We start from the raw sequence: 12,042 nt of genomic DNA, 5'->3' as shown, positions 1-12,042 counted from the left end.
CGTTTGGTGAAGTTCAGAGTAGGGATCCCACGATCCCTACCCTTTTTTTTCTGCCAGCGGTGTCTGCCGACCACGCTCTCTCACTTTTGCTCCAGCCGTCTCCCGAGACAGACATATTAAAGTAGAAGTGCTGCTACAGTTCCTAGTTTATATTCATTTAAACGTTGTGATAATAAAAGTGTACCAAGCGTCCAATATAACATGTAAGTACAGTGAATTGTTATTTTATTTCATATCGAGCATCATTCCTATTGCTTATTTCAAACCATTACCCTGCTTCTAACCCAGTTAGCTATAGCCCATAATGATTGGCATTTGAAGTTCATTATTAGAAATTAGGGACTTTACACGTAGCTTAATTGCTGAGGTCGGACATTCAACCGACAATTTCAGATGTGGGATAGTGATACCTAAATGCCAGTGCTACCCACGACATGAGACAATGTCATTTTATTTCATTTTAAATTTGATAAATTACCAATTTCTTAAGTACAAGTACATCGTATTTCCCTAACCGTCCGTATTGATAAATTTTACTTTCTTTTACTTGTTGAATCACGGAATTCTTATTTTTTTCAAAATTGTGGTGTAGTATGTAACCTTAAAACAATTCAGCATCATCGGCCTATAGTAGTCCACTGTGGACGTAGGTCTCCCCCATAGCACGCCACTGGATGCGATCTATTGGTTTCCGCCTCTAATTACTGTTAATTTATACTTAATAATTTAAATTGGTCGTTATGAATTGAGTCTATATATTATTAGGAAATGTGGGTAGCAACTGTAATGCACGCTCGGATAATTTAATGATAGGTTCTAAACAGCTGAAAATTTAATAGGTACTTAATCTAATTACCTAACTTTTTTTTTATTTACACTCATTTTCTGGTGAGCTCATGGCATTTTTTTTCGTGCTTTATTCTTTTACTTTCATAAACATACTAATAAAAATCCAACGCTTTCGGGTTCCTAACGGTACCCACCTTGTAGCTTGTGAGTGGTCAGTAACTGTACGTCTTTGTTGTGAATTTCTTTTTGTAATTTCTGTGTTTGTGTGCAATAAAGTAATTCTTAAATTTAAGAGCCTTGCTCTTGTCGGTGCAGTGCCCGCCACCGCTGTCTGTTGTAACAGTTGGCTTGTAAGCCAGTTGTTTCAATTTATTTCATATTGTTGTCGTTATGATAGTATTATTTGATAATGACGTGTAGGTATGTACGTCCTTAATGGCTTTCACAAGGAAATTTATATTATGTAAAGCTACTGTTTTGTCTGTTGTGTTAACTGCTGGTGTTCCTTATTTAAACAAATAAATAAATACCTACCTATTTAAATCATAAATAATCGGCTGGAATCACACTGAATAAATTTACAGTAAATCATATTAATGTATATTCATTTACATTAATCCAAATTAATTTACATTAAGTCACATTAGTTTACATTAAGTTACATTAATTTACATTAAGTTACATTAATTTACATTAAGTTACATTAATTTACATTAATTTACATTAAATTTCATTAATTTTCATTAAATTACATTAGAATAAATAAAATCACACTACATTGTAGTCGATTAAATTAGATAGCATTTGCTACTACTGTTAGATTTATTATTGCTTGTTTGCTGTGAATAGCTACAGTACCATAGCTACGAGGACCATAAACAGTATTATGATTCTGCTTTGCTGTTTTGTTTTAGGGATAATTTAGCAAATTTTATAACATATTGTTGGGTGTAAGTTTATTGCCTGGTTCTTCTATTTGCTTTCACTAACTGGACAGTGATCTGCGTGTATAATGTTACAGGGACAATGAAATGGACGATGCAATACCTGGGAGGATCGTGACAACCCCGACCAGCCCTATCCTGCAACCGGTTCGCGGGCGAAGCATCGCGAGACGCGGAGATACAGGCATCCGACCACGTTCCCGTGGTGGCGTGAGCTGCCGTTCTCGTGGACGGCGCAGTCGCAGTGGCACACGCTCTCACAGTGGCGACAGTCGACGTTCGACGCGCCGGGATGTGAGACGACGCAGCCGTAGCCCGCCATCACGATGGGAAGCGGGACGATCGGCGTTGAACAGGCTTGTTCGTGAGGAGCTGGATGAGCTCCTTCGCGATCGGGCGAGCCACGGTAGACGCGAGGAGACCCGGCCACGTAGCAGAAGCCGCCGCAGGTCTCGTGGTACGGGACAGGAGCAGGCGACCCATGGGAATGGCGCAAGGCGCTCACGCAGCAGAAGCAGATGGAGTCAACGAGAGACGACCCGCGAAGAACCAAGACCAGTTGGTGAGTCAACCAGTACCCTTACAGAACTTGTTAAAGTCTTAAGAAACATAAGTGGCTCTGATTCTATGGATAAACTAGGCTCGTTAAATAATACAGTTCCTGAATTTGACCCATCGAAAAAAGAACAGACGATGACCATGTGGCTCCACAAAGTTAATGAATGTGCCTCTATATATGGTTGGTCTGATAAAAAAATTGTTCATTATGCTTTACCGAAGTTACGCGGTGTAGCGCAAAGGTGGTATGAGGGGCTTTCGTCCGTTCTTTTTTCGTGGGAGGAGTGGCAAGTGAAGCTTCGAAACGCCTTTCCATCAGAGGAGAACTACGGTCAAATGCTCGCAGATATGTTGGCAAAAAGGGCTCGTTTCGCAGATTCACTTGAAGACTACTTTTATGAGAAGGTCGCATCAGTAAATAGATGTGATATTACTGGCAAACGTGCAGTGGAGTGTATTTTACATGGTATCGATGATAGGTCAGTTCGACTAGGCGCGGAAGCAGTACAATTTGATGACCCCGATAAACTACTTTGCTACTTACGTAATGCTAGGAATATTAGGCAGAATGTGGATCGTAGGATGGTCAAGGGGCAACCGCCAAAGCCTATTTATCCTCAGGAAAAAGCAGCTACGAAACCAGCTGTTACTAAATGTTTTAACTGCAAAAGAGAGGGACACGTAGTGTCGCAATGTACCCAACCCGTAAAAAAATGTGGCAAGTGCGGGAGGGTAGGGCATGATACAGAGCAGTGTTACTCAAAAACTGCAGCAACGGACAAATCGGTATTGCGAGTGGCGAATAGCGCCAATGATTTACCATTCAATAATTCTTCATACGTAGAGGCGGCATCATCTCTCTCAAAAGTTAACGCAGGCAATAAATATTTTAAGATTGCTATTGTTAATGGTATACCAATAGAGGCGTTCATTGATTTTGGGAGCGACTGCTCATTGATTAAATTTTCAGAATATAAAAAAGTAGGAAGCGAATATAGCACCGACAATCTACCTCTCCTTAGGGGATTCGGTAACTTTACTGTTCAACCGTTGGGAAAAATAAGGACTTCATTGAGCATAGATGGTGTCAGCGCAGAGGTAGAGTTGATAGTGGTCCCTGATTCTGCTATGCATGTATCTTTGATGGTTGGGCAAACTTTTACCGAACAACCACATATCGTGATTCATAAAACTAGTGATGATCTAAAAATAAGTGAATGTGAGCAAGATAGGGTCACTGATAATAAGGTCAAACTGTATTGTCTAAACGATGTCAATATTTCCGGACTTGCTGTAGTTGACGTATTTACAGACTCCTCCTACGAAGGAGAAGTGTTTGTAGAAGGAGGCTTTCGCCTTCAAGGTGATGTACGCTATTCTATTTCTTCCGGCGTGTATATTGTCGGAGCTGGTGGATTGGGTAAAATTGTAGTAAATTGTTTGTCTCCTCAGGGCTTAAACATTAAGAAAGGTGCATTGCTAGGGCGAGGTCGAATTGCTCATGAAGAAACATTTTCGCAGGTATTGTCAGTGTGTAGTCGTGGTAATCCTGTTGATCCTATCAAGGAGTCGGACTTACAATTGGATGATGATTTGTCAACGAAGGATAGGGAAAGGCTGTTATGACTATTAAATCAATACAGACATTGTTTCGCATTCAACCTCTCTGAATTAGGAGTTAGTAAGATAGGAGAGATGTCAATTGATCTCATTGATAATGATCCAGTAGTTTACAGGCCATACCGGCTTGCCATAAGTGAGAAGCAGCATGTAAGGGAAATGATTTCTGACCTTTTAAAGCATGACGTTATACGCCCTTCAACATCCGCTTACTCTAGCCCGATTGTACTTGTTAAAAAGAAAACGGGTGATTTGAGACTTTGCATTGATTACCGTGCATTAAATAAAAAGACTGTCAAAGAGAATTACCCGATCCCACTAATTGATGACCAATTAGATCAACTTTCCGGAAGTCAGTACTATACAACCCTCGATTTAGCGAACGGGTACTATCAGGTCCCAATACGTGAATGTGATAAATTCAAAACGGCTTTTGTGACTCCAGAGGGGCACTACGAATTCAATCGAATGCCCTTCGGACTCGCAAACGCCCCAGCCACTTTTCAACGTATAATGAACCAGATATTGGGAGCTGTTAGGTATGGTGAAGCATTAGTATACTTAGATGATGTCATTATTCCATCGATAAGTATTGATCAAGGTTTGGCTAGGTTAGAGACAGTATTGGACATTTTTTCGAAAACAGGTCTCACTCTTAAGTTGTCGAAATGTTTCTTTTTCGGTAAGACTGTAGAGTACTTAGGTTTCGAGGTTTCTGCTGACGGGATTCGTCCAGGGCCTCGAAAAGTTGAAGCTGTTGAGAAATTTCCTACGCCGAAAAGTCAGCATAACGTACGTCAATTCCTGGGACTAGCGAGCTTTTTCAGGCGTTTCGTACCTCGCTTTTCGATTATAGCAAAACCTCTTACTCGCCTGCTTAAAAATTCTGTTGAATGGGAATGGGGTGCTGAGCAAGAGGCTGCATTCAGAACGTTACAAAAGGAATTAGCTCAAAAGCCCATACTTGCGTTATATGATCCCAGCGCCGAAACCGAGCTCCATACGGATGCGTGTAAGGTAGGGGTTGCAGGAATTCTCTTGCAAAAGGACAAAACAAACGTCCTGAGACCTGTTGCTTATTTCAGCAAACAAACTAGTCCCGAAGAGCAAAACTACTCTTCGTATGATCTCGAAACTCTTGCAGTTGTTGCCTCCCTAAAGAAATTTCGTGCCTACCTTGTGGGTACGAGCTTTAAGATAGTTACAGATTGTAATTCTCTTAAGGCTACGTTCCAAAAACGAGATATGGTCCCGCGAGTCGCAAGATGGTGGGAGCAAATGCAGGAGTTTAATTTCAATATAGAGTATCGCCCGGGTAGATCTATGGCCCATGTGGATGCGCTTAGTCGTAACCCCGTTGTCGACTCGTCATCAAACATTAAGAATATCTGTGTAATTGGCGAAACTAGTTGGTTAGTTACCGTACAGGGTGCGGATGACGAAATTCAGAGAATAATTAAAATTTTGGATGATCCTCAGTTAGAAAGCGTTGTTGACGTTAGGAAAAAATATAAATTCAAAAATGGTAAATTATATAGAGTGACTGAAAAAGGCGACAGGTGGGTCGTACCTAAAGGCGTTAGGTGGCAAATCGTCAAACAAAATCATGACGATATAGGTCATTTTTCTGTTGACAAAACAGTAGAGAAGGTCGAATCGATGTATTGGTTCCCTAAACTTCGACGTTTTGTAAAAAGGTACGTCAGTTCTTGCTTAGAATGCGCATATTCAAAATCTGCTGGAGGTAAACAGGCTGGATTTTTACATCCCATTCATAAAGTTGAAGTACCCTTTGATACCGTCCACATCGACCATGTGGGTCCATTCATTCGGAGCACAAAAGGAAATATGTTTATCCTTGTAATGATTGATGCTTTTACTCGTTATATTTATTTAAAACCAGTGCGCAATACGAAAACCAGCACCTCTATTAAGGTTTTACGTGAATATTTTGGAATATTCGGTGCTCCGCGTAGACTTATCTCAGACAGGGGTACGTCATTTACAAGTCACGGTTTCAAAGACTTCATCAATGAAAAGGGAATCAAACATATTCTCAACGCAGTAGCCACACCCAGAGCCAACGGACAGGTGGAGCGTTACAACAAAATCATTGTTGAATCTCTCACCGCTAAGAATATTGGCAATCCCGAAAATAAATGGGACGACCACCTGCCCGATGTGCAATGGGGATTGAATAATACGTTTAATAAGGGAATCAACCGAACTCCTGCCGAAGCTCTGTTTGGCATCAGGACAACTAGCTCTAGTGAAAGAAGGGTCGCTACAGAAATCCTTGATGACATTATAGATACATCTACCAAACAGAGCTTATCAGAAATTCGGAGTGATGTAAGCGCGCATAGTAGATCTTGTCAACAGGCTCAGAAAGCTTCTTTTGATAAGAAACGTTGTAAGCCTTACAACTACCAGGTTGGAGATTTAGTTAGAATTGAAAGGCAGGTCCCCGCAACGGGGCAGAGTAAGAAACTCGTACCGCGATACCAAGGACCGTATAAAATTGTCAAAGCTTATGACCACGACAGATACCAAGTAGAGGACACTCCATTGACAAGAAAGCGTGGTAAGCATTACACAACCGTAGTGGCAGTTGATAAGATGAAACCGTGGTTAAATTTCGCCAGACCTCATGATTCTAACTCAAGTGATGAAGCCACTGTAGAAGAATGACCTATAATTATGTACTTGTATATATTGTTATAATCATTATTACCTTTATTTGTTGTATTTTGAATGATTAGATTGTTGATAGTCGGTATTCAGGACACGGAGCCCATAGCTATATTGTGAGCGAATGGGACATTGGGGCCTGTTACCGTAGCTTAGTTGGCAGTCGGTATTCAGGACATGGAGCCCATAGCTATATTGTGAGCGAATGGGACATTGGGGCCTGTTACCGTAGCTTAGTTGGCAGTCGGTATTCAGGACATGGAGCCCATAGCTATATTGTGAGCGAATGGGACATTGGGGCCTGTTACCGTAGCTGTAACTAAGTTGTGACATAATGATAATAAAGCTATAATGATGAAATAATTTATAATTATAAAGCATTCATTACATGGGATCCGCTGCTAGCAATAAATTGTTATTGCGAGTATTCGGAACATTTAAAAGTGTTGGAACCCGAAACTAACGATATTTAAGACGTATGGGGCTTATTATTGTTAGTGATTGGGGCATTGACGCCTGTAAGTTGCACCCACTGTGATGGGGCTCATAATGACAATAATATTAATTTGAATAAAAATTGTAATGATCTATAGTTATAAAATTATCGTATTACTAATATGTAATGTTTATGATTTGTTATATAATATTATACAGTGTTATTGTTCATAAAACCTATTTTGTAAACCTGTATTGGGAGATATGTTAAAATTAAACTGATATTTTTGTTATTTGTTAGTAAATTATGTAATTTCATCTTAATCTTAAGTAAAATGTAATCATAATCAGTGAAAGTGAAGAATTTGTGGAATCATTTTGCTACTGTAAAGTCAACAATCATTAGAGTTGTATAGAGTTCTAATTCATAACTAAAGATAGACGTAACTTAAAAAGTCTAAATTGTTTGAAATTGTTTTGTTATTAAATCTAAAAGTCTAATTTGATCTTTGTTTGTGCGAGGTCGCACAAAATCATTGGATGGCCGACTGTCATCTATAGTATGGCTTTATTAATTATAATCGTAATTATCTAGTTATAAGTTAAGTCATAGTAGAGCTCGTGATCGTTAGACACGTCGTTTGGTGAAGTTCAGAGTAGGGATCCCACGATCCCTACCCTTTTTTTTCTGCCAGCGGTGTCTGCCGACCACGCTCTCTCACTTTTGCTCCAGCCGTCTCCCGAGACAGACATATTAAAGTAGAAGTGCTGCTACAGTTCCTAGTTTATATTCATTTAAACGTTGTGATAATAAAAGTGTACCAAGCGTCCAATATAACATGTAAGTACAGTGAATTGTTATTTTATTTCATATCGAGCATCATTCCTATTGCTTATTTCAAACCATTACCCTGCTTCTAACCCAGTTAGCTATAGCCCATAATGATTGGCATTTGAAGTTCATTATTAGAAATTAGGGACTTTACACGTAGCTTAATTGCTGAGGTCGGACATTCAACCGACACATCTTATTAGTTCCGCCCAAGCACTGAGTAACAAGGAAACTTATCCTCCAAAAAAGATCCTGCAAAACGGATGCCATACTAAAAGACTTGCATCCCAGTTCGTCAAACGTTGATTTGTGATTTTATTGTGATATATATAATTAAGAGTGACATTTATTCAATTTTTTTATTCATTTTGTACTAACTCACAGACGTCTTTCAGGAGATAACACTCTGGCGAAAAGTGGGTGCAGCAATGCACCTCTGCCTACCCCGCAAGGGAGTACATTAGTACAAGGCGTGAGTGCGTGTTTTTTTTTTTTTTTTTCACAGACGTCTTTCAGGAGATCTAAATCAATTTAACATATGGTACACCTAAGTCTATTCATTTCTTTAGTCCCTAATCCCTCCTGTCTAGTCAGTTAGTAAGTGCGACACGTCATCTGATGCAACTAAAGTGACAAAATTCGCGCGAAATTTTATTCGCGGTGTGAACAGGCGAACTTTGAGCGTGGAATATAATTCGCCCGGCGAAATGTTCGCTGTGCGGACAGGGCTTACTATCATTTCTCCGCTGCTCTGTCCGCAGTCCCCGGCACTCGGAGCGGCGTTCTTAATTGAGACATGTCTCGGAGTACTCGCGCAGTTGAACACATCGTACTCGCGACATATTAATGTCGAACAAGCCTTCCCGCGAACAGCGACGACATCCAGACATTTCCTTTTCCACTAATGTATTAAGACGGTTAAAATTAATTAAGTTCTTCGAAAGATATCGGTTCTCAACTTTGTTTCGACGGTGAAATTTCGCGTATTGTTCCCCAACTATTAACTCGCAGATTAAGCGACTTAAGCCTCGAACAGACGGTACAAGATGTTTAAGTGGATGCTAAGCGCAGTATAATGGAGTGCATTATGAAGTTAATTTCACTTTCAAGTAATATAGGCACTCAGAATTCAGATAACTAAGATAAAGCACCAGTTCTTTTAATAATATACCAGCTAGAGAAATATACTTGTGAGTTTGGGACATGAAAACAACGAAGTATCTACCCCTATACCTAAGCATTTGTTTAACTACACAATCCGCCTATTTCATATGGATTTTATCCTTAGCAACGTAAACGTTAAGAGCTTACACAATAGACAACTCTTTCGGAAAAATCCTCTTTTTTGTATTCGAAACACGCGTTCGGAATACAAAAGATATCTGAACATAATCGTGTTTCGTAGATATAATCAAACAATCGCGCTAACGGACCACATGCGAAATTGAAATGACAAGTGTGCTGGTACGCTCAAACCGCTCTCTAGTGCCATAAACACCGATAGAACAATAGATAAACACCCTTAAATGTACGTTAATAGGAGTGTGAATGTGACTGATGGTAGTGGGGTGGGGTAGAAGGGGCGCCACGTGACTCTACTAAGCAACCAGCAGCTTCATTTCCCGTGCGTGTGTGTTTTGCTAATCGAATTTTCAATTAATCCAGTTTCGATCATAATTCCATTGCTTCGTGTTCCCATATTGGCCCTTCCTATTTTACAAACGATAAACAACCATAACACTGCAAATCATTTCTAAAAGTAAAACGTCTGTTATTTTTACGGTTTGAAACTTAATTAAATGGAGTTATATTACAACGTATATCTTTTTCATAGTATATCCTATAAAGCAAGGGCAAGATGACGTATGCTACAATTTTTTAAGAACATGCAATTGGTCTTTCTTCTATGAAATTTGATTAACTTCTATTTTCATGTAATTATGTAATTAAATAAGTTGTTTAAAATTAAATGATAGATCACTTAACCAAATCGGTGTAGCCGTTAAATTTCGTCCATAAACTCCACACCACTTCCTATGATGCTACGAACTTCATAGCAACGCACCGTAGCCCATAGCACATTACACCCACATTTTTTTTAAAATAATGCAATATAGTTATGCACATTGCCTGCAAAACTGTAATCTATTTTTATATGAATGTCGCAGAATATGGCGATTTCCTTTCCTCCTCGTTTATGTCCAGCCATTGCCGTGGAAAGAGGTTGAATACCTCACCTTTTTAGGGTGAATGACCTTTGACGACATCCGTTGAACAAGCATGCGAAATGACCCACGCTGTGTAGGTAGAAGCTAGCTAAGCTAGGCAGGACAGCGTATAAGTAAGTATGTAAAGTAAGTTTGAGCTCGCGAAATGATTGTACTTTACATAATATATCCCCCCCGCCCCGGCATCGTTGGCGAACGGACGTGTTTCTGTGATTGTCTTAATAAAGAATTCATTAAATGGTTTAAATCGACCATAAAGTCTTAAATCTCAATCTAATTCGCTAATAGTGAGATTCTGCTACATATTACTGTGCCTTAAACAATCAAAACCGTGTTATTCAAGTGAATTAATAAGTGAATTCCTAATCGCAACTATTCGTTAACGTGTGGGTATCATTGGCAAGTGAAGTGAGTCGTCAAGCTGTCTACAAATACTGGTCGACCTTGAGACTCAACAGTGACGACGTTCTAATCTAAGCTGTCGAACCCATAGCGATTTTTCGTAGTGATAAAGTAATCTCCGCTGGTATAGCCGTTAACAGAGCGACTCCGTGAGAAGGAGGTCGGCGGTGGAGCCCAAGATACTTTTTTATTTTTTTCTAACATTGCGGATTTATTAGCACCATGCCTATCAACCGTTCTCCGCTCAAAGCAACAAAAAAGAAGTCTTCTGATAAAGATCCATCGTTAACGTCCTCTGTATCTAATCTGGATGAACGGTTTCTGTCGAGACACTCCGGATCTGCTCCCGACCTGCCTACTCTTTCTACTAGCGTCAAAGAGCGCAAAAAAAGGAAGTTACAGGATGACGACGAGGATGTAATGGTCCTTATTAAAGGCATGTTTTCCGACCTTTCGAGCGAACAAGATGTTCGTTTTCGTAGTCTGCAAACGACTATTGATAAATTGAGAGAAGAAAATCTCGAGATGGTCAAAAACATAGAATTTATGTCCACCAAATATGACGATTTTCTGATGCGAATCTCGGCTCTGGAGACCGAAAAAAGCCTGGACAAGCGTCTTATTAGGCAGATGGAAGAAAAGTTGGAAAGTATGGAACGGAAAAATCGTGCAACGGGCATCGAGATTCGAAACGTTCCGAGAACCCAAGCCGAGACAAAGGAAGGCCTCTGTGTCATAGTCCAAAATATGGCTCAAGCAATGGACTTGAATTTAAAGGAGTCTGAGATAAAGGATGTGTATCGTATCAATACCAAAGATTCATCCAATCCGATAATAACTGAATTTACAACAGTTTTGAAAAAGGAAAAAATAATCAAAGCGGTAAAAGCATTTAACAAAAACAAGAAACCAGGGGAAAAACTTAATACCTCTCATCTGAAGCTGGAAACCCCCATGAAACCAGTTTATGTGTCGGAAACGCTAACACATAAGACCCAAAGATTGTTTCACTTGGCTAGAAATTTCCAAAAAAACTTCAATTACATGTTCTGTTGGACTACACACGGAGTTGTATATTTGAGGAAAGATGAAAAGTCTCCCCAGCTGCGTATCAGCACTGAGGAAGACATTGAGAAACTCAACAAAAAAGAATGACTAGGATACACTACCTACTGTTTTTGGCTCTGCGTACCGTTAGTGCTAAATATCAATGTTATATGTCTCATGTCAATGTGTTTTTCTGTCTTATGCTCAATTTTAAAACCTAAATCATTTTTCCTAGTCACTACTGAATCAATCAATACAAATGCAATTTCAGTGTATAAAATATATTTCATGCATTCACCCACAAAAGTATTTCTACAGCAGTGTTTTTCAACCTGTGGGTCGCGACCCCCTGGGGGGTCGCGAAGCTTCTGTAGGGGGGTCGCCAAAGGGCGAAAAAACTGGGAACTTCAATAAATAACTGGAAAAACAATAAATACAATTACATAGTACTTATTAATTTATTAAGAAAGACTCTTACTTTAAAAATACTTTTACT

General features: G+C 39.6%; 1 protein-coding gene across 1 annotated transcript; it reads left to right on the top strand.

Annotated features, from left to right (window-relative positions):
- The first annotated feature begins 10,721 nt into the window (after positions 1–10,721).
- LOC125491397 lies at positions 10,722–11,654 on the top strand. The gene has a single exon (XM_048633231.1). The coding sequence runs from the start codon at positions 10,722–10,724 to the stop codon at positions 11,652–11,654; it is 933 nt and encodes a 310-aa protein (XP_048489188.1).
- The last annotated feature ends 388 nt before the right edge of the window (positions 11,655–12,042 follow it).

The sequence above is a fragment of the Plutella xylostella genome, chromosome 5, assembly GCF_932276165.1.
Source record: "Plutella xylostella chromosome 5, ilPluXylo3.1, whole genome shotgun sequence".
Lineage (NCBI taxonomy): Eukaryota > Metazoa > Arthropoda > Insecta > Lepidoptera > Plutellidae > Plutella > Plutella xylostella.
Note: the sequence above shows the minus strand (reverse complement) of the source record. Positions and strands in the feature narration are given on the sequence as shown.

Bases quoted from the DNA above. Each gene is read 5' to 3' on its own strand.
- LOC125491397 (XM_048633231.1), top strand. From the start codon at position 10,722: ATGCCTATCAACCGTTCTCCGCTCAAAGCAACAAAAAAGAAGTCTTCT.